The sequence below is a fragment of the Melospiza georgiana genome, chromosome 1 (genome assembly GCF_028018845.1).
Source record: "Melospiza georgiana isolate bMelGeo1 chromosome 1, bMelGeo1.pri, whole genome shotgun sequence".
NCBI lineage: Eukaryota > Metazoa > Chordata > Aves > Passeriformes > Passerellidae > Melospiza > Melospiza georgiana.
Window position 1 is genome coordinate 62,545,207 of NC_080430.1, and position 23,279 is coordinate 62,568,485.

Sequence of the window (23,279 nt, forward strand, 5' to 3'; positions counted from 1 at the left end):
GGGCCAGAAGCGGCGGCTCGGCGGGGCTTGGCAGCCCGTGGCGCCCGGCCAAGAGCCCCCGGTGGGCCTGGGCAGGGGTGGGAGCGTAGCCGGGGGGGTGGGGCAGGAGGGGGCTTCTGCTTCCCGGAGCCTCGTGTCCCACACCCCATCGAGAGCCTCTCCTCATAGGGCGAGGGGAGGCCCAGAGTCACAGAGCATCCTGCATTGGAAGGAACGCTCAGGGATCATGGAAGTCCAAGTCCAACTCCTGGCCCTGCGCAGCACACGCCAGGTGTCACACCATGTACCTGAGGGCGTTGTCCAAATGTTTCTTGAACTTTGTTAGGCTTGGTGGTCTGACCGCTTCCTTGCGGAGCCTGTTCCAGAGCCAAAGCAGCCTCTGGGTGAGGAACCTTCCCCTAATTCTCAACCCAAACCACCACTGACACAGCTTCATGCCGTTCCCTCGGGTCCTGCCACTGATCACCACAGAGATCAGTGTCCGCCCTTCCTCTTCCCTTCGCGAGGAAATTGCAGGTTGTGATAAGATCTCAGGGTTCTCAGTCTTCTCAGGGTCTCAGGCTAGCTTGTGCTTAACTGCAGGAGGGCTGGGTCCCATGACAGCTGGTCAGTCTGTGGCACAAGCACCACGCGAAACCCCTGCCCAGTGCCACCATGTCGCTGGGGACTGCTGTGGCTGTGGCATGTGCATGAAGGGTGGCTGTGAAGCGCAGGGTGTCCAGCCTCTGCTGCCTGAAGTTCATAGCAATACACTTGGCAGGAATACTTCCATGAGTCTCCCACATATCAGCTGTGCTTTCAATACTGACCACAAGATCCAGACTTAAGTGTGCAATATCCTGTCAGCTCACCAAAGGTTATGAATTTGTATCACCTGCAACTCAGGAGCTAGTGTTTTTCTATTAACACTGCTTTGGCAGTTGGCTTTAATTTGTTTTGCAAAATGGGATGTAGCTGCTGTAAGGCAAGCACACCATGAGCTGGACGAACTCTGAGAGGATACTCTTTGCCATGCTGTTGGATTCGACAAAAATCTCACTGCTGCTGTGCAGTGATGCATGGATTAAAATGCTCAAATCCCAGAGATATTACAGAATTCAAGTGGGGAGAATACCCACAATTTATTTATTTCTTTATAGAAATCACTTTATTTGCAGTAAAAGAAAGCATTGGTATAAAATAGCCTTTCAAATTTGGCAGTCGTTTGCTTGCTGTGTCAGCAATATGTGTGAAAGAAAAGGCATGCTCCGTAACCTACATTTCAAAGGTCACAGTGCTACTGCTCCAGGCTTCTGAAAACCACAGTTGGAGCCAGCATCATGGTTGGTCTGAAGATTTGGTCTGTCTCTCTGGTTATACTCTACCATTTCTGTCAGAGATGTATCCCATGTGGAATTTCAACACATGTTGAAATAGGTAAGACATGTTCAAAATGGATTTTGTTGTGTTTTGAATTTCTTGTGAAGAGAAGTAAGTTCAGATTCAGCAGGAAAGCAGAGGGAGGAAAAAATGTTAAAGTAGTAAGCAGTCTACATAATTTAAAAAAATGTGAATAACAGATAGGATAAATGAGCAGTTTGATTTTTGGAGTTTGAAATTTTACTGGTTTTGTAAGTAAAACGCTTGAGTTGACTTGTGTCGCATATTTTTCCGTCTCCTAAGGCACAGGCATTATGTAACTGGAATGTTTTTGTCTGTGAGTCCTACGCAGACAGAGTTTGGTTTGGAGAAAGAAAAGGAATGCTTTAGGCAATTTGTGGGATTGTTATATTTAAATTAAAGAATAACACAAGTTCTTTGTGGTAACTCTCTTTTTAAATCACGTTGTATTAATTATGTTGTACCTGCACAAGTAGATAAAATTCTGTAATGTGTTTCTGTCTGTAACTAACAGCAGAAAAATTTTGTTCTGTGTCTCTTTCTGATAGGTTGCTCTCTGTAGCCAGAACAGCCTAGATGTTTAGAGAATGAAGGAGAGAACTGAGCGAACATCAAAATGGAGAAATATTTCTGTTTTGAATGTCTTGTTTGCCTGTGCTATTTTTAAAATCTGGTTTCTTCCGCAGTTTTGCGAGCACAAACACAAACAGTGTGAGGTTATTCTGAGTTACTCATAATAATTGACAGTTTATGTTGTTTGTTCTTCTGGTTTTGTTTCTAAATTCGTTGCTCTAACAGGTGGTAAAATGTAGGATGTTGCCTTTATTCAGGTAATTTTCTCAAGCTATAAGTACTGAATACAATACATGCAACTTTGAACAATTTAGACTGGGATTGTTCATGGTGTTTGAGACTGGAGCGTGTTCCCTTACTGAGCGTTGTACCCATGTCAGCATCCTGGGACAATTTGCTTTTTCTAACAATGTGTCAAGAAACCCATAATAATCTGTAGGAGAAGCCATGCTGCCTGAGGTTAGGCAAGTGCACACCACTCTGCAAGCTCAGGGCTCTAATTACCAAGTACAAGCTTCTGAGGACTTGAAATAACAGATTTGCCAGAATAGAATGAGTTTGAAAAAAAAAATCTGCAAAGAGAAGCTTACAGATCTGTCCCAAAGCAGTGATTTTTTTTTTCTTTTCCTAATCAAGTTTTCTGTTGGCAGAAAACTTGTGTTTATATAATATAAAGATCTTGGTTGCCTGAGGAGTTGTGAATACACTGAACTATTGGGTTATAGTTTACAATGAATTTTGTCCATGTGACAGAAAATTACATTAAACTGTGATCAGCTATGATTCTGCTAAAATGAATACTCTTATTTTTGTTCACATAAAATTCTAGTATGATAAGATGAAAATATTTCCAAAATTCAAACACTGAGTACTTCAGGAAAACAAAAACAAGCAAGCAAACAAACAAAACCCAAAAATACATAAACAAACCAAAAAACTGAACAACAAACTATAGAAGGAGTTCCTCTTACTCAAAGCCAGCACCAAAGAAATCCTGGACACAGTTTTGAATGTACTTTTAAAATGGTGAAAAACTCTGCCTGTTCAGAATGTTGGTGGTGTTCAGTGTGCTTGGCAGAGCTGTGCTGTGTCCTACTTGCACGGCCGTGCCTGGAGGCAGGTCCCAGTGGGGAAGCTCCTTGCCCTGGGGATTCCTGTCACACTTATGAGGCTCTATGAGACTGTGGAGATCTGGCATAAAATTCCTTGTGAAGCTGGAGTTGTAGAACCTGGGCCCACTTGAGCAGTGAAGAGAAGTGCAGAGGACGTGTGAGGCAGAAAAAGCAAACTGTCAAACTGAGGCTCTCCCACACTGGAAGCAGAGATGTGTGTAGAAATGTCTGAGCCTTAACATTTTAGAGTATTGCTTACTATTTTGTTGCTGTTTCTCTTCTGGTGCAAGGCTGGTCTTTAAGGTATCTTACTTGTATAAGGATGATTTAGATTATTGGGTAAAATTCAAAGTGAAAGATCATTCAAACCCCCACAGTTTTGTCCAGATCTTATTCCAGAATAGTAATGAATTGTTTTGGATTTGGTAGGGGGAGTTTTTTGTTTCTTTGTTTTGTTGTTTGGTTCTTTGGGGCTTTTTTGTGATATGATTTATTTGGTAAGGAACAAATCAATCTTTGAAAAGAGTTTTAGAGGAAATGTTAAGTATTTTTAGAATAGTGTTGATAGATTATTCCTGGGATCTAATATTAATTAGGAGACCTCATTAATGAAAAGGAAGTAATTTCATTTCATTCACTTGTTATGCCAGCTAAATAAAGATTTTGGCAGTAAGAATATCTGCCAATTCAGTGAATAAGTAGTATTATTTACCTTGCTTATTTACCTTTAGATTTTTGTTACTTTCCATGCATGTTAAAAATTAATCAAACCATTAAACACCCACATAGATTCCCAACATACCTTTTTCACTGTTAAGGGCAACAATGAAGCTTGAGTACAGTTAAAACTTTATGGTCTGTGCTTTACATGTGCTGTGTGTGGTCCTGTCAGTTCACTGCTGTAGCTCAGTTCTGGACATGGGGAGTTCATTTCTCTGTGATCAGCTTGGTTGCTCAGCTTGGCAGCTAGGGATTAGAGAGAGACTGAAGATGTGCCACAGAAAGAGCACTTCCTTATTAACTCCCTAGGTGAGAAAACACACCTTCTCACAGCTCTGTGAGAAATGGTGTTTCATGCACTTGGTGCTTGGCTTAGGTATGAAAATGTGTTGTCTTCTGGTTCTGCTACTGCTTCTACCAAAACCTGGGCATGCACCCAGTACCTGTAAATCAACACTTCAATATATTGTTTTTCAGCACACAGAGCTCTGGAATTTTTCACTAATCATGAAGGGAGTGTTAATTATAGAAAGGTAGGAAGTATCTTATTTCTCAATTTTGTACACCTTTCTTCTGAATGCTTTTCTTTCTGCCTTCTTACCTGTCTTTATTATTCGCAGTAATGTGTGCATCAATATTGTGCCCAGACTGTATTTTTTACCTTTTTTTATTCAAAATCATTTGAATTATTCTGAATATTATTACAGAAATGTAGCAATTATACCAGTATATATATATATATATATATCTATATATATATATACACACACTTTGTGTGGTTTCTTGCATGTTTTCCTATCTTCTTTAGTCATATTCTATGTGAGCAGTTGTATTACAAGAACCAGTAGAGTACTTTGGGAAAGCAAATTTAATAAACCTAAGGACAGCAAATGGCAGCAAGGTTTTGTGCACTACATGGTATATTTTACCAAGATACTAGTTGTATTTTGCTGGCTATTTAGAATGTATCTTTGATGTTGGCAGTAAAATGTGGTTTTGTGTTGTGCAATAGCATTCTGATTCCTTTCCCCCCCATCCTTTCCCCAGTTATTATTAAATCACCAAGATGCTTTTCAGGCTGGAAGCATTTATCCTGATGCCTTTTATCCTCCAATCTGCAAACGTGGTAAGAGAAGCTTTATAAGTCCAATGCTATAACAATTACATTTTTATGTGGAAATCTTACAGAGTTTAGTGGGTTGAAAATGGTTACATTGTAAGAAATGAAGTGTGGACAAAAATGCTTTTCTGCAAAAACTATCCAGCATTTTTGTTAAAGCCTTTTTGTAGAAATTTATAATGAAATAACACATTTGAAACTGTTTTAGAAAGTAACTCTTGGGCAAATTTAACGATTTAATGCGTAGGACAATTTAATAGAAGGATGTTGTTTGATCAAATTAGGTCAGATTACTAAGTACAGAGAGGACAAAATTATGGTTTTTTTATAAATCTTAGGGAAGACCTAAAGCTATTTCTGTGTTAAAAATTATTAGTTTCTATCAGATCAGTCAAAAAGAGGATAGGACAATCTAAAAGTCCCACAGCAACAAAATACTGTAGGGCTTGCTGGGGGGTGGGTGGGCAAGTGTTAATAACATCCCAGTTTAAAACCTTTTTTTTTCCAGAGTGCAGTCTTTTGCCTTTTACTCTTCTTGTTGGAAATTAATGTCAGTCTTAATTTTGCTGCTTGCAGATCAAAAGACTGCAGTACAAAATTAGCACCCTCTTGCAATAGCTATGAAAAATATGTCTTGACTTGCAAGTGGTCCCCTAATTTTTCAGCTCTGGAAGGTTGGTTCTTGATCATAAGCAGCTTCTTCAGCAACATTAGGGCTATAAAAGAGCCAGCTAGGCCTTGCTGTAGGATATTTGCTACTGAAAGGGTAAATCTGGATAGTGAGCAGTTAGGAAATGGGATAAAGAGCCTGTCCTCCAGGTACAAGCTATTAGGGTGTTTAGGCAGATACCAGAGACAGGGCAGCGGTAAGTACTTTGTGTGAGGGTATCTGGCCTTACTGGCTTCAATATTGTTGAGGTATTAGTGCAAGTGTAAAGTATTGAAAGTAGCTTATTTTAGTGGGCCACACAAATTCCATGAAATTTGAGGGATAGTTAGGACCTTTGTTTGGTTTAGAGCCAAGTCACACAGCTGCACCCCAAGTTCTCTTTTTCTCAGACAGAGGTTGTTGATGCTGCCTGTTGCTTATGCCAGCTACAGGCTGCTTCATATCCTGATGTGCTCAGCTCACATCCAAATCACCTCTCTGTACTGGCATTTAATACTGGTTTTGTCTTCTGTCACTCATTGGGGCACTCATCTCGGTTTTCTGCCTGGCTCTGCCAACTTCTTGTCCCAAACTTCAGTCTTGCTTTCCTTTTTTTCATGACTGATATTCTTCTGGGATTTTTTTTCAGTTCCTACTTTAGCTCGCTCTATCTATCTATCTATCTATCTATCTATCTATCTATCTATCTATCTATCTATCTATCTAATCTATCTATCTCATCTTTCCCTTCTAACCATTTTGACCTGTCTTATACCAGGTCAGAGCCTCTCTATCTGCAGTATCCAGTCTTCATTCCTTCACTGACCTTGGAGTCTGTCTTGCCTTGTTAGAATTTGATCACTTGCACAATTTCTTTAGTCAGTATGGAAGAAAATGATACCTCTTCAGGTAGCTGTTTTAACTGTGTGATAAGATCAAGAACAAAGCCATCCAGACTGCCTCTTTGGGCAGGAGACAAGCTTAGATGTAAAAGCCTACTCTGATTTTGCTAAGCAAGAACCATCCTTCTTTTATCTGGTTTAGCTGCACTGTAAAATGTCATGAGGCTAAAAGGTAAGTGAATTGCCCCACAAGGTCTTCTCTCTCAGTATTTAATCTCCCCTAACACTGTGCAGGTTCACATTGCTGTGTCAACAAACACACACTCTTCCTCCAAGAGTACTGATGGTCTGAACAATCTCCCACCTACCTTCCTCCCCCTTAGAGAATTTAACATGTGTGCTGCTCGATCTCTTTTTGTCAACATCCCTTTGCACTCAGCTTTATGTAGGTACACAGAAATTTTTAGGCAAGGTCACTGTTAGTTCCTACACAATCTAATCTTTCTGCCTAAATTCAGGTGAGAGTAGTAAATGCATCTTCTAAATGAAACCTATTTTTTCCTACTTTCCTCCCTTTTTCCCCTCCTACATTGACTGTGTCTTGGCTAGTTTGCCTTTCTGTTGAAAATGATTGTGGTAATAATGATGACATAGCCTGCCCCTGCCCTGTGGAAACTGATACCTGCCAGAAAACATGACATTTTGAGTTGGCTGCCATTCCCTACAGCTTTTCTGCCATACAAGTGGATACATTAATTTAGTTAGCAGGTTCTCTGTCAGCTGTCTTTATCCTCTCTGCTTGGGAGGCAGCTTTTCATTGTACTGTACCCACTCACAGGCACAGGGAAAAGGAGCAGGCACAAAATTTTCAGATGCTTCAAACCAAAATCATAGAAAGTAAATCTAGTATCTGTTTTGTTAGTATGAATCAGATAAAAGTAAGTCTATTTTGGCTCTTTTCATGAGCTGGAGTGCAAAATGTATCATCTGACATGAAATTGAGCAAAAGGCTGTGGGGTTTTTAATGGAGAAAAACCCTTCCTTTTTCTTTTTTTCTATTTAATTTTTCCCCAAAGAATAAATCAAATACTGATATAATTTTATTGCAATAGGAATGTTCCATGATGTGTCTGAAGACACTCACTGGTCACCATTTCTCAAAGCAAGTATTGACTACATCAGAAGGAATTATCCTCAGCCTTGGGAAGAGGTAAGAAAGTTGATTAACTTTTGCTTGATTGACTTTGTTTTCAGTTGTTTGCTTCACCTTCACTGGTTGTAATTTCATCATTTGTGAGGTATAGAAAACCCTACATTTTTATATTAAAATCTCTCCTTATACAGTAACACTTGAAATCCTGTTTTAATCTTTACCATACAAAAAAAACTTACAGTTTCCATATAAAGTCTGTCAGTTATTTCCACTGTGGTCTGGTGCATATATTTCATAGGTCCAAACTTTTAAATATAATTGGTGGTATTGCGTTCCTGTGAGATCTGGTTCAGGGTTTGCCATTTGAAAACCAGACATGTTTTAGATTTCTTACTTGTGAAATCTTGAACTTAGTCTGGATTTGCTCTTGTTAATGGTCTGTAAGCTATGTAGGAGGAAATGAAGAACAATTTGCCAAAAGTGAACGTGCTGAGGAATGTATTTCTCTCCTCTGTCTGCCTACACAACCACCATGGTGGCAGAGGGAGTTCAGTCCTTGGAAGTGGAAATGTTTATCCTTGGTCCAGAAAAACAGTTTGGTTCACATTTAATTGAAGTATGCAAATTACCCTCACATCAATCATGTAATTCTATGGCCTCGGACTGTATAAACTGCTTAAAGCTTCTCAAGTTACAAAAGTTGACCACAGCATCAAGCAATGAGCAGTCAGCACTTTGTCCTGGTAAACTCTTGGACTATAAAATCTTCTTAGTTGTGTCCTTGTTTAACGCATCTACAGAAAATGCTAACATTTTCTTAAAGACAGAAATCAAATTATTGACAAATGGATTGTTGTTGTGTAGGCTACAGAGAAGCTGGTGGCTTTCCTGTTTGGAATTGCTTCACATATGGTGGCAGATGTTAGCTGGCATAGCCTGGGCATCGACCAAGGATTTCTAAAGGCCATGGGAGAAGTAAGCCTGTATTACTTTATTTATTCATACAACTAGATTTATTGGAATGGATAGCTTTGCTTTGGACTGTGGTGGGGAGGTGAGAGAAAAGCTGGAGCCCTGTTTCAGGAAAATTTTTGGAGAAACACAATGTCACAAACTTCATAAGAGTGAAGCTGGTCAGGTTTGGGACCTGTAACCATTAGTGTTGTTGGAGGGTTTGTTTCTGCTCATATGAAAAGAAACAGGCAGTTCTCTTGTTTTTCTCTTTCTCCAGATTGATTTTCGTGGTTCATACTCAGAAGCTCACAGTGTTGGAGATTTTGGTAATGTTTCTGTTTGCCAATCATAGATCCTTGTATTGGAATAAGTCCTCTTCAAAACCATGGTGGTTGATTCTGGCTCTTGTCCTGTGCAATGCAGAAGTTAAAGATGGCATATGGACACTCTATTCTTGCCCTCCCCCATGGCTTGCAAAGCCCTGCTGTACTTGTCCTCAGGTTTCAGGAGATGTGATAAGGCATATGGACATTTGGATTAAAGCCAAAATGCAGACCAAAGGATGCTAAGATATGGATGGAGTCCCTACTGTGATTTTAAATTGTACATTATTCTCCAGAGGTGTAAAATGTCCAGCATACTTTCGGGTGAACTATTTGTGTATTCTAAATATATAGCTGGAAGATCTGCCATATAAATGCATGTAGAAGAGCCATACATACTTCATGCACACTGTTACCCATTACAGATACCTAACAGGGTTTTTTCTTGAGCTGTGTAGGGTTTTTTTCATTCTTTCATCCTTAGGAGGAGATGTAGTGAGTCAGTCTGAGCTGGACTTCAGTTACCTGGCATCGAGTTGGTAAGATAATGAGATTGTCTTCTTTCATATTTAATGGGGTTTTTTGTATAATCATATTTAATATAATTACATATAATATCACATAATTATCTATTATTCTGTTTTAAAAAATGCTTTCCTTTATTTTTCTTTCAAAAAACCCCCTTGCAACTCTTTTAAATGTTATGTGTTCAGTATTCCTCATATGCATATTTACTGTTCCCTGACATAAAAACTGGAAGGACACAAGAGAGTTTTATATATAGGAACACAGCAAAAAAGATTAAATTATATTATCTTAACTTATCTATATTACCTTATTATCTTAAGTTATAAGTAGTTATATGTAAAATAACTACTGAAAACCTTTTGCTGGAATGTCCTAGCACCTAGTTAAATAACTCAGTTAAGTGACAACCACAGTGAGATATATTTAAACTTTGGGAAGTTGAGGATATTGAAGTCAGTTTTAAAAGCATAAAAATGAGCAGAAAACTTAGATATCCACTATTTTTTTTCTCCCAGTTGCATGTGCAATCCTGATATTTGTAGATCTTCATGACCTTATGTAGTCTTTTGAAATTTGGAATGTTTTATAGGCTGTTGTTATTACAAGAAACACAATATTTTATCAGGTGATGTGAACCATCTGCTGTTGTAATACATTATTTTTGTTTTCAGGTATGTACCTGTCAAAGACTTAGCTGCTATCTATAAGGAATTTTATGGAAAAGAGATCATAACTGAAAGCACAATTGCTGAATGTACTTATTTGCTGTTTTTTGAACTGTAAGTTGAATATCTCTGCCTGAGTTTTGTCAGTGAAACATGTATAGGAGAAATATGATAATCATATTTGAAACACCTTATGCATTGATGTCAGCAACGAAGACTCCCTCCTAGACCCCAAAATCACTGAACATCTGAATTTTTTTAATGACTAGGATTCAAATTTGGGCTACATAATGACTGGTAAATTACTACACCACAGATGGTAAATCTTGGCTATTTAATGCATTTTGCATTTAATGTATTTATGCCTATTTATTTGAGAGCAGCTGTGTCTTCAAGTACTGTTGCACTGTGGTGAGTTAGCAGTATAATTATCATGCACTGAAGGAGTCTGTAGATACATACCTTATCTACATTCTGTGTAGATCCCTTCAAGTCCAAGAATAATTCATAAAAGACTTTGGATATCTGGTAGTGTCTGCTTTTGAATATCCTGAACAGCTTAACTGTATCTTGTATTTCAGTTAATTACCAACAGTCATACAACATCTACAAAAACTGTGAATCCTTCAAAATTCGGGGCAATAAAGTTTTTATTGGTTTACATTACAGCTTTAAAAATATATAAACAATCAACATGGAAATGTAATGACTTGCATAGTATTTACCATATAGGACTTTTGAAAATAACTATTTAAACTAATTAAATATTAAATTAAGCAAGTTTTATTTCTCATTTTTTTTCAGGCATGGAGAAAGGCTTCTTGTTGGCAAGGTTGGTTTTCTGGTTTTTTTAATAAAAATGAGCATGGAGACGATGTGATCCATCTTACTGAGTATGTTACTTGTCTCTTAGCTTTTTCCAACATTTGCTAGTAAATCTCCATTTCTGGTGGACAAGTTCCACGAATATTTCCTTGGGGGAGTGGATGACATGGCATTCTGGACCAACAACATTTTTGAGCTGACGAGCCACATGCTAGAGAATGGAAGCAGGTATGGTGTGTGTCCTTAACTATGAAATGTAGTAGTCAAGTGCTGACACCCACTTAATTGTTCTTCTGAAGAGTGGATCTTTGCTGGAATAGGTGCTGAGCTTTAGATTCTCACTTGGACAAGGGAATTTCCATGTCTGCCTTTTGCCTGGGTGCACAGAATTACACAGGCCTTGCATTTGTATTTTTTATATATTTGTGCTTCTTTTCCCTAGTGTGCCTCTGGCATGCCCAGGTGATACTCACCAGGAAAAATTTGTGGCATTCTTTAAGGCATACTCAAGTATTTGCTTAAATATTGCATACCCATGCCCTAGCTGGACTGACAATCTGAGTCTGCACCTTTTGGCTGCTGCCATCACTCAGCAAAGATGTCTCTTTTGAGGAGAGGCCAGATATTACCTTCAGACTCTGAAGGCAAATAGGATTAGAAAGAATAGGAGTATATATTCTAGTCTTTAAGGTCAGGCTTATTCTCACAATTTCATATTGTTGTAGAAGTTTAAACTTGAACAGCTCTATAACAAATACAACCTTTCTTCATTAGAAGACCAACAGTGGCAATTAACCCATCCATTTATATGGAAAATAGCACTGTTGCTATTTTGGGAAATTATGCTTGAAATACAGAATGGCACAATCTGTTATATTCTTTGTAACACTTTGATGAAAAGTGCTTTAGATTCATATGAGTGCATTTTGCAATAAGTTTCCTTCAAGAGCTCTATAAAGACGTGATATTCATACAGAATCAAATCAAGGTCATCAAATAAACATCATGGGATTTCTAAGGTTATGATGATGCTCTGATTTTGATTTTCTTGAGAAAACTGATGACTTCTGACAGAGGAATCAGTAAGTATAAAAGTTGTATTTTTAGTTTCATTTCCATTGTGGTAAAATCTTTAAAGTGCATTCTCTGTATTCTTCTTTAGTGACTGCTACCTGCCTGAGAACCCTCTGTTCATAAACTGCACAAAGGAGCACAAGGACAGCCACATGTGAGTATAGCTCTGATGGTTTAAAGCTTCAGTGATGAGAGGAGAGTCTTCTGCTAGTGTGGACAGTGAGCTTCTGAAAATTAGAGATATTTTGGGTAATCTTTTTGTGTATGAATTTGAGATTCTCTTAGCATGAGTAAGTTTTGTATAAAGGAACTGGGCAGAATCTAAGAGCAGCTTTTACCTTGAGTCTTTATTTCAGTTATATTAATTCTTATCACTGCCTTCTTTATTTTAGCAGAAACAAACAATCAAAACATGAACATCACAAGAATACAACTTCTTTGCTTTCAGAAACACTTGAGAAGAATATAAACTACACAGAGAGAGGAGTTCAGTTTGACATACAGCCTTGGGCAACAGTAAGTGAGAAGTAACAGATGTGTCAGGTAAAAGTCATCTCTATATAATATTGTTTTTGTTTCTGTCCCGCGTGAAGGAGCAGGGTCTCTGGGTGGTCTTTGACTTCATGGACATTCCAGTACCATTGCTAATGTATATGGATACATCATAAATACTCAATTTTAAAACTTTGCTCATTGTATAGTGAAGTTAGAACACATCCTGCAATGCCAAAAATTACAAAATATATATTTAGTATTTACATTTTACAGACATATTATGGCTTTTTTGGGTTAAGAACTCCCAGCAAAGCCTGGCAGTGAATGATTAGTAGTGCTCCCTTTAAAGCATACAGATTTTTGTCTTTCTAAAATGGTGCTTTGATCTGAGTCAGACTCCTCTTAAATCCGTGTGGTGATTTCCATTGTTGGTGACTTGATTTTTGAGGTGTCCCAAAACATTCTGGAGTTTCAGCTTCTGGAGTTTTAACCACTGCTGTGTCCCTTTATTATTTTTATTTCAGAAATCCCTCCACTTGATAAACCATGCTTTTAAAACCAATGTCTGGAGAGCATTAGGAGCTACACATCAGAAATCTTCTAAGCACATCTCCAAGCCAGCAGCTTCATATTTTCTGACTTCACCCTATGCTAGGCTTGGATGGTTGGTAATTTTTTTCATCCCACTTTCCTCTTAATTTCTGAAAATTTTGAGTATCTACCAAAATGTTATTGTTGGTCCTTTGGATACTCTTCTAAGGTGACAGTGCAAATCAATTAGTGATACAAATTTGAGGAAATGTCTTATATTGTATGAACAGCAAGTTAACATATAAGATTTTTCTTTCAGGTGTTGATCAAGCTCCAAAAGGAGGGAACCAACATTAATACTACCATTGTCTCTAGTTCTGAACAGTAAAAAATTGTTGCTACCCTTTTTTGGTTGTTGAATGATGTTTGTGCAAAATTAATCATCTGTCATGAGTTGATGACTGATGATGTCTAGCGAGACCTCTTGGAAATACTCTAGACTAGTAGGAGTTCAAAGATAGATTCAGGACAGAGAGAGGCATATTCTCTCTCCTTGCCAATGACGTTCTTCCTTGACCTGCAACAAGGAAGAGTAATAAAACAAGTTTGCATTGCTGCTTATTTAATTTCCCTTATGCTGTCTCAAAATTTGGATTTAATTCTTGAGTTTACTTCACACTGGCTAAATTAATAGTAATTAGTTCTTTCCATGTTCCCTCTCTAAACTCCAGCATGTTACTGAGACCTGGGATCCTTTTGCTTATCTCCTGTTAAGTCCATTGATTAAATCAGATGTTCAGTTTAAAAGATACTTAATTTCTTTTGGTTTTTTTGTTTGGTTTTTTTTTTTTTTTTGTATTCTTTGTCATATGCAAACAGCCCTTTTTAATGCTTTTCTTTCTCTGATTGCTCTCAGGTGCCTAATGGCAGTAAAAAGCATTTCCTGCACATCTCAGATGTATTGAAGGAAGATGATTCTTCTGATTTCACTTAATTCAAAAAAACATAACCAAATATATAATATTTAAAATGCTGTATAGGTCTTTACAAAACAATATGGGGAAACACAAGTTCTGGTTTATCTGAATTACGGGGTTTTTTTCCACTGATGTTGAGGTAGTTTGGAAACTAATGCTGATTTTGTTGACTCCCTTGCTGTACAGGGCACTGATCTCAGCTGACCTAAACCAGGATGGATATGAAGATCTGGTGGCTGGAGCACCAGGGTACAGCACCATGGGCCGAGTTCAGATAGGAAGGGTGTATGTGGTCTATGGCAACCAGTCAGGTTTGCCACCAGGGGACATGGATCTGGATGGGAAAGCTGACCAAGTACTACAGGGTCATCAGGTAAGGGGTCAAGGCAAAAATTTGTCACTTAATTTTTTTTTTTGCCTTAAAATTGGGGAGTTTTGAATGAGCAATAGTATCATTAATGTGTATGAGTATTATTTCTGAAACGCTCCTCCTGATGTCATATAATGTCATATGCTTTTCAAGGAAAATAATCATTATTAAAGTCCCAGGAACATTTGAAATTATGGTGATCTGTAGGTTCACTTCCATTACTGTACCAGATAAGTGAGTATTAGACCATAGTGTAATACCAAAGGGCACCAAAGTGCCCTTAAATAAAACTCCGGTTGTGTCTCTGTAAGTCACAGTATAGCTAATTCTGGTGCCTGCATTTAAGAAAATATTGTGTTTCCTGTCCTTTTAAAATTATTAATTTAATAAGTTTTAATTCATTTGAGTCTACATTTCTTCATTAATTGATAACTTCTCCCCAGATAATTTTGTCTGTAGTAAGAGTATTGAAAAAAAAAAGAGAAAACTCTTAGACATGATGATGGTTGGTTTGTAACCAAGGAGTAAGGGCAAATGACCCTTTTGGGTGTTAAATATGATGGTCTGTAGAAAATAATTTTATTCATAAAGAAGATAATATGGAGAAATGAGATACATTTCTATTTGTTTCTGTGGTTATAAACTGTGGAGTAACAGCTTCTGTCTTCTTACGGAGTGTTTTAGTGGTTCCCAGTCATAATGCTATTAAAAAGAAATACCATAAACTTGACATCAGTGGTGCACTGGACTCAGGAGATGAAATAGCAAAGCAGCACCATATTATATTCAGTTGTCCTTAATTTTAACACAGTTGACTTTGAATTAAATATGTTGTCATGGGGGTTATTACGTAGAAGAAAAAGAATTGTTGGGATAGACTTTTGTCATCTGTTGCCAGTTATTCCCTGTGCAAATGTACATTTGGTTTTCATGGTTTTGACTGGAAAACATGAGAGTAATCCCTTTTCTTTTAGCCTTCAGGAAGATTTGGTTCTGCCTTGGCAGTCCTGGACTTCAATGAGGATGGAGTGCCAGATCTGGCAATTGGAGCACCTTCTGTGGGATCTCAGTTTCTTACCTACAAAGTAAGCTACAAACATGGGTTTGTTTTGGTTTTTTTTTAATTCTCCCAACTGAATTTTTTTATTTATACATAATTTTTAAATATTGACATGAAAAAGAGAATTTCTGTTGTGGCTCAAGGTGACACTGTAATTTAAACAGGAGTTTATAACCTTTGTGGGTACTTTGACTACAGCAATGACACCTACCTGTAGTTCTCTTTGAGTGGCCTTTGTGCACATTAGAAATCCAAACCAGATTGCAATTTTGCAGCACTGACATGCTGGAAATGTAAGGAGCCATTAATGAAATACAAACATACCCTTTTTGTTCAGGAACGGAGAGTCTGGAATGGACCTCATAGGTCAATGAATTTTGTCATATGCTTTCACAAAGCCAACAAATTATATCTAAAATGTGATATGAACACAGACACTCTTGCCAAATAATCAAGTGACAGAGGCTTTATGACTTGCAGCTTATGAGATAAGCCTGTGTAATAGTCCCTGAATATTTTTATGCCATGCAAAGTGAGAGGCAAAATGTTTTGATTTAGACTATATCCATTAAGCTTAAAGCTCTTCAGAATTTTAGATTCTAATTTCGCTGTCTAAATAAGAATTTAAGTTGCTTTTATTTAGACTCACCACTTGGAAAATTGTGCACATCTGTTGTGCCATTGCATTACATAATAATTGTCAAAATTTGAGCCATCTGAACATGTGTATTATGAGTATAAATACACTGTACTGCCCTTGTTCCTTACACAGAATATGATGAACATGTACTTCTCTGCTTTGTTGCTTGGTTACAGCAGTACCCATTACCCATGGATATTCTTAGGCTTGGGGTGGGAAAGAAAGTATTATGGGAAAGCTCTGAGAGGGAAAGTGAAGTAGTATGAACAGCCCTTGCAGAACTGTTCCACTCCTTGTGATTGACCTTGCATTTCATACTTGATACTGACATGCAGCTGCTCTCATGCCTTATTTTCTTTTTCTGCTGTTCAGGGTGCTGTGTATGTCTACTTTGGAATGGAGAGAAGAGGCTTGGCACCTCAGCCAAACGTTACCATAACGTGTCAGGTATATTGATAATGTAATGTCCTGTTTATACTACCCTGTTAGCCAGGCTAACACAGGGCTACACAGGCAGGAGGTGAGATAAAGGGGAAAAGGGCTTATGGGCTTAAAAAAGGAATGTTAAAATTCAACTTATCATTGCAAGGAAATATAGACTGATGGGTATGGAGCAAGCAGGTACTTGGTTGGATTGGCAGTATTTGGGAAAGACATTTATACCCCAGTGCAGAAAGGCAGCAGGATGACTAGAAAGGTGCATTAGCTCTCAAAACCAAAAAAAGCCACCAAAAAACCCTGGCCCAAACTAAACAAAAAACCTCAGAAAACAAAATTGAAGCCAAGGAGTGGGAGGGTAATTTGGTCAAAAACAAATTTAGGTCTTTAGAAAAAAGTTGCTCTATTTTGCTACAGAATTGATGGTTTCAGATCTATTTCAGGCTTAAACTAACTGTTTATTGCAGTATTCCTACTGTAATCTTGGTTGGTCCCTCCTGGCAGCTGATGTTGATGGGAATGGAAATGCTGATCTGGTTGTGGGCTCTCCATATGCACCCGGTGGTGGAAAGCAGAGAGGATTTGTGGTTGCATTTTACTCTCATTTCAACAGGAGCCGCCAAGGTAATATTTGTTGAGTAAATTAACCCTTCCATAGTTTATATGACTGATTGATTGTTCCTTATTAATCAAGCCATAATTCAGGTTTGAAGTGATCTCAGAGGGTGTCCCTCCTACTGAAGCTGTGAAGCCAGACCAAATTGCTCAGGGCTTTGTCCAGCTGCATCTTAAAACCTCCAGTGGTAGAAATTGCAGAGACACTCCGGGCAGTTCTGCTTCTTGGCAGTCCTCATAGGGGAAAAAACCAAACCTCTTGTTACAGCCAGTATGAAGCTTTCTTGTTTCAGTTTATGTTCGTTGTCTATTGTCCTCCCACCTTGCATAGTGATCTTACAGGCATAGAAAGCATGGAACACCCCTACTAAACTTGCTGCAGTTTTTCAACATCTTTCCTGTTATGGAAGGATGTATTATAGGCGTGATCTAGGGAACAATCACTTCTCTCAGTCTCTTTGCCATGCTCCTGCTTACATAGTCTGAGGCACTGTTGGCTGTCTGGTGCCAGAGCCTCACACTCAATCCCTGCCCACCAGGATCTCCAGGGCCTTTTCCACATGGCAGCTCCTCAGCCAGTATGTCCCCAGCTGTATCAGTGTGAGGGCATCTCCTTTCCCAGGGTCAGGCTTTGCATTTGTCCTCACCCAATTTTGTGAGGTTGCTGTCAGCCTGTTACTCCAGCCTGCCTGAGTGCCTCTAAATGAGACCACCCCCTGCAATCTCCTGTTATCTGCCAGCTTCAAAAAAGGGCATCATGTTGCCTTGTATAAATATTTTATAATAAAGTGACCAACAGGATGAGTCAAAAAATGGATCCCTGAAGGCACTCCACTTGTTGCAGGCATTCAGAGAACAACACATGTTTGTTGTCATGTTGGTAGAGATCTGCTCTTGTCAGAGGGGTAATCTCTACCAAGTTTTTCCCATCTGGTTTTCTGTCCATCTGGACTGCAATGTCCCAGCTTGGAAGTAAGAACAAATGTGGGAAACTTTGTTGGGAACTTTACTAAAGCAATGGATTCAACCATCCATTGTGAGTCCAGGGTAGGCTCACTGCTCTCTCTTGGAAAATTGCAAATAAACCTCTACAAATGAATATTTATCATTCATCTTCATGTGGCTAAAGAGGAATGCTACAAGTGAATACAGTTAATGGCGACAGATGATGATTTTTGCAGCTTGTTCTAATAAATGTAAAATTAGAAACCACAAGAACATGGGTTTGAAAACACTGCTGACAATTTAGTAAAACCAAAGCACAGAATTACTTATTTAAATTATAGCCAGAATGCTCCCACCCAGCACCCTTGAAGAATTGCAAGTTCTGATAAACAGTAAGTAGTTTAGGGCAGTCTTGAGTGGTAGCTTTCATGTACTATTGGAAGGATTGAGAAACAGGCTGTGTCAAAGGAAAGCTTTCACCAGCCAGTAGAGCTGCATGGTGAGCAAGCAAAGTCAACAACTACTGATGCCATGTCATGAACAGTGTAACTTTGCACAGAGAAACTTGTTGTCACAGGATGAATCAGTGGAGGATTGCAAATTGGTTTTTCAATGCCAGGGCACACCAAGAATTAACTCATATTTTTTTCTGGTCTCTCAGGACTTCTCTCAGTACAGGATGCCAACTGGATGGTGCAGGGGGAAGAAAACTATGCTTGGTTTGGATTTTCACTTGCTAGCTGCCAGCTGGAGAACATGACATTACTGCTGATTGGTAGCCCTACATGGAAGACTTGTTCTAGGTGTGTTGCATGTGACAGCTTGCTGCCTTCTAAACTCTGCTCTTCTTCTGCAAGGTTTAAGATTTACAATAGATTAGACTTCTAGCTTTTTTAGGGACTTTCCTTTTCGTTTTGCTTAGAATATTTTTATTAAATTAATAGTTTTATGTCTTCACCCTTCTTTATGAAGACAAGGATTTTTAGACCCTCTAGAGAAGGTCTTTGTTATTTAAAGACACCTAAGAATTTCTTGGGTTTCCCTGAGGAGGGAGGAGAGGGATCACAAAAATGCTGATGGGTAAATGTGCCTTAAATAACCATATGGATAGCTCTTGCTTTGAGATAGCATTTTTAAAATCAAATTAAACATGAAAATGTTTTGGATGACAAACAAGTGGATAGACAGACCAAATCTCTGCTCGAAGCATTGTGTAATTAGTTAGAACAAGTATGGGAATTACTAAAGTAGATTTCTGGAATTTGTCAGGCATTGTTATTCCAAAGTAAAAGGGGAGAATGTGTACAATATTATTTTGCTAGATACAAATTTATTTTGCATTGTAATTGAAGCTGCAATCCCCTCTTGCTGGATGTCAGACAGAGTGTTGGGAAGGTGTACGGGTATAACCCACCAAGTACAGAGCCCTGGTTTGAGATCACTGGAGACAAGGTAGGGCTGCTTCTTTACTATGGGAATAATTTGTGAATATTTGTGAATAACTTGAAGTGTATAAATGTAGAAATTACATAGATGTTTTAAAAATCTAACAGGAGATGGGCAGAATGGGTTTGTCTCTGGCCAGTGGTGTGCTGTCTGTGGCGGGGAACACAAGGAAAGTTTTGGTGGTGGGTGCACCTACTGCAGGTATGTCCTGAAAATTGGAGACCATTTCTGCTTTAGGATGTTTGTTTCTGCATGACTTGAGAAGAGATAAAATGTTTAAGGGAAAAGGGACCTTTAAATTTCCATGTAGTTAAAAAAAAAAAAAAAAAAGAAATCACTGTAATCACCTCTATATGCCTTATATGTAGAGTCCTCTTTACTGTGCCTCAATTTCAGTGGGTCTTCTTCTTTCCTTAAATGGGCTTAAAAGCATTACCACTTTGCATTATTTATGTAACAGTGATTTTCTAGTAGACTGCATATTTATTGGAATTGAAACATCACAGTATTTTGTCCTCACTGTGGCAGTAGACAGCAAGGAATTGAGGACGTCAAACTGCAGAAGTCTAACTGGAATGCATTTCTCCCCTGGTACTATGACTCAAAGAATTTTTTCCCTATCCTAATTAGTGTTAATCCCATATAATTGTTGATGTCATTTGATACATTGTATTAATTTTGTCCATTTTATGTAATGCCAGTATTATCTATAATTTTAAGTACTAAACCTGAGTTCCTATGTCTGATGCTCAACATCTGGTTTTTGGTTGTTTGTTTTTTTTCCAGACAGCCTGTCTAGGATTTTATTTATGTCCTCAGTGCTGCATCAAGCTGGACTGGCTCTGGTTTATGACCTGTCAAACAGCACCAAGCCTTCTCTGCTCAGCACATTCAGTGGGGACAGGAGGTTTTCTCGTTTTGGAGGAGACATATACCTAAGTGATCTGGATAGTGACGGACTAGGTAAAACTTGATGAGTCTAGACCAGAAGTGAAGTGTTTGACTTTTGGCAACAGGAAAATTGGCCACCTGCATATTCATACAAGTGCTAAACACAGCTCAATTGAATTGTACTAGTATTCCATTGTGCCTTACAGGGAGGCCTCTCTAAAATCCCAAGCAACTCAATCAGAAATTGAAACATTTTAGTTGCCATCATTAATAGAAATTTTGTTATCTAGAGGCATGTACATACCAGCTCTTCTGTGTTTTGGTCTACCATTAATTCACTTCTGCTGTGTTATATCCTCTTTGTAATACGTGCAGATGAAATGATTGTGGCATCCCCACTGCGAACTAATGGTGTCACCTCAGTCCTGGCTGGTGGGGCTGCTGGCCGTGTTTATATTTTCAATGGCAGACAGGCATCCTCAGGGAATGTGACAGGCCACTGCACATCATGGACATCTCCTTGTCCTGAGGACTGGGTAAGAATACATGAAAATGAATTCTGGACATAAGTTTAGAATGACAACTAATTAATTACATCCAGTACCAATACCAAGTGTGTTCTGCCTTCGTTCCAGAAAACAAAAGTTTTTCTCAGGCTTCTGAATCTGTGCAAAACTCTCAGGCTCCTCCTGTTTGTTCCTAAATTACTTTGCTGTTTAGGAGCCAGGGTTATCATACTGGTCTCCTACTCTCTTTCAATGACTTTTTATTTCCTCTTCTCTTTTCTTCTATAGGCGCAGTATGTCCTGACTTCTCCTGAGGTAAGTAGCCAGAAACAAATTACTGAGAGAAACTAAAAAGTCCTGCTTAAAAAACCCTGCAGCATTATAACCAGCAATGTTATTTTACAGGAACTATCAAGATTTGGGAGTTCCGTTACCACTGTGAAATCTGAAAGAAAGGTGAGAAAAATTACATGGTTGGAGGTTTCATATCATCCTTCTACCTCGCTTGCATATACTAGCTAACGCCTCGCATGTATCTTACACATTTTCAAGTCTTAAGTTCTTTACATAGTTACTCTCTGAACCAATAATTAAACACATTTTATAGATTGATGAGCTATGGAATGCTACAATTTTGGCACCTAAACTAAAAAATCTGAATCGCTTTAAAGCAGCCTGAATTCTAAACTGCTTAGGAGTATGCTGAAAGGTTCCATGGGAAATGCAGCATAGATGCCTCCCAGCTTCATGCCAACCTGTATGCAAAGTGGATGCTCAGCTGTGGAGCAAACCAGGTCCTCAAAACCATCCCTCTGATTTAGTTTTTACAGGCTTGCTGTCCTGGCTATCACCTGCAGTGAATGCTGTTCATATGTCCTGTGTTTCTAAGCACAGAGGTCCAGTTCCTACCTGACTGGTTTAGGATGTGTTTGTGTGCCTGTTTATCTTTGCTTCTCCCAGATGCCCATTTTTTTACCAAACCCACATTGCTACATTTGTATGATGCACTAAGGAGCCTTTTTTTTTTAGCTGGTAGGTTACTTAGTGCTTGTTTGGCTGAGTTCCAATGTTCTGCTCACTCTAACATCACCTCCATGAGGACTGGGGTTCTCTGTGTGAATACAGAGGAAGCCTCAGTACCAGGCTGAGGAGGTCTTCAACAAATGGTGTTTGACTTCTTGTGTTAAAACATGAAATGGAGAAACACCTGGAAATTCTCTCAGCTAGATTAGGGTGCATAATCCAACACCTGAAACACAGGCACTGCTAAATGCAAGTGAGGCCATTCTCCAAGCAGTTGCTTTCTGTTGCTATAGCACCATCTAGTCCACACTCCCCCTTCATCCCTATTGATCTTAGCCCTGAGAAGCAGTTAATATGGGCAAGAGACTCATTTCATTTGGTTCCAGCTTGCTCCAGTTCCCCAAATAAAATAGTCTGGTTTGCCAAACTGTATTCTTAACTGCTACTCCAATGAGGTGGGCTGCTCTCTCATTTCCCATCACATTTCTATATGACACTAACAAGATGGTCATAATCCACGAGGGAAGCTTAAGGCAGCCATGCACCTGCAGTTGCATTTGCTAACCTTTGCTCTTTATCCCTGCAGAAAGAAGTTGTAGTGGCAGCAGAGAGAAGTTCTGCGAAAGCTCGACTTGGTGGAAGGCTTTTTGTCTACTCACTCTAGAAGTTTGCAGCAGCCTTAAAAACCAGGGCACACCTGGTCTTGTAGTGATGAACCTCTGTAGTATTTGTGCTACTTTCCTGAGCCCACACAAACCAACATACTGTGTCAGCAAGCTTTTGCTGAATTGTGGTGGGCAGCATCATCGCTTATCTAGAACAAGCAAGCTGGTCTGAAAAGCTTTGAGAGGTTGAAAGGAGCAAGCAGCTGCATTTTTGGTAGTAGTATTTGGCTGTATAAGGAATGTTCAGTGGCCACCTTTACTGACCAGATTTGAGTATCTTCTTGACAAAACTGGGAAACTGCAGCACAGCATTTACAATTCTTACATACTGTGATAAGGATTCTAAGTTATGGAAAGTTACTGACAAAATAATAAGCATGCAGCAGGGGCAGCTTTAAGACTGACAGAAAGGTGGGTGCTGATCAACAGGACTGTCTCTCTCTCTCTTCTCTCTCTCAAGTCTTGAGGCGTGCATTGAGGGTGTAGTGCAGCTCAGATCCCTCAGGAAAAAAAGAATAAGCAAGACTGGTAAAGTTTGAGGAAATGCATTTGGCTAGTTACTCTTGACATCCTTTCTGCTTTTGTGTAAAATTCCATGACCATGGTAACACAGAGTTGTTAATGGCTTTTATTGTTAACAGTATTGTCTTTAACTAATTAACACTAATTTTGTACGATGCAGGTTTAACAGTGCGCATCAATTCTCTATTAAACAACTTGAGCAGCAGAATGTGTTGATACTGTTATTACCAATGCTAG

General features: G+C 38.8%; 1 protein-coding gene across 3 annotated transcripts; it reads left to right on the plus strand.

Moving 5' to 3' along the window:
• The first annotated feature begins 166 nt into the window (after positions 1–166).
• GPLD1 (glycosylphosphatidylinositol specific phospholipase D1) lies at positions 167–22,906 on the plus strand. Of its 3 annotated transcripts, none has more exons than XM_058021551.1 (25): positions 167–1,416; positions 4,263–4,318; positions 4,833–4,911; positions 7,509–7,606; positions 8,414–8,524; positions 8,781–8,829; positions 9,311–9,365; positions 10,026–10,133; positions 10,824–10,851; positions 10,933–11,072; positions 12,007–12,072; positions 12,311–12,434; positions 12,938–13,077; positions 14,108–14,294; positions 15,266–15,376; positions 16,364–16,438; positions 16,897–17,053; positions 18,651–18,792; positions 19,369–19,441; positions 19,543–19,636; positions 20,222–20,398; positions 20,702–20,862; positions 21,121–21,147; positions 21,238–21,288; positions 22,442–22,906. In XM_058021551.1, exons 1-25 carry the CDS (start codon positions 1,320–1,322, stop codon positions 22,517–22,519), a joined length of 2,484 nt encoding a protein of 827 aa, XP_057877534.1. In that variant the 5' UTR covers positions 167–1,319; the 3' UTR covers positions 22,520–22,906. The 3 variants fall into 3 exon arrangements, with proteins under 3 accessions (XP_057877534.1, XP_057877514.1, XP_057877524.1); XM_058021531.1 differs by having other exon boundaries at positions 168–1,416; positions 19,342–19,441; XM_058021541.1 differs by having other exon boundaries at positions 168–1,416; positions 12,314–12,434; positions 19,342–19,441.
• Positions 22,907–23,279: the final 373 nt, after the last annotated feature.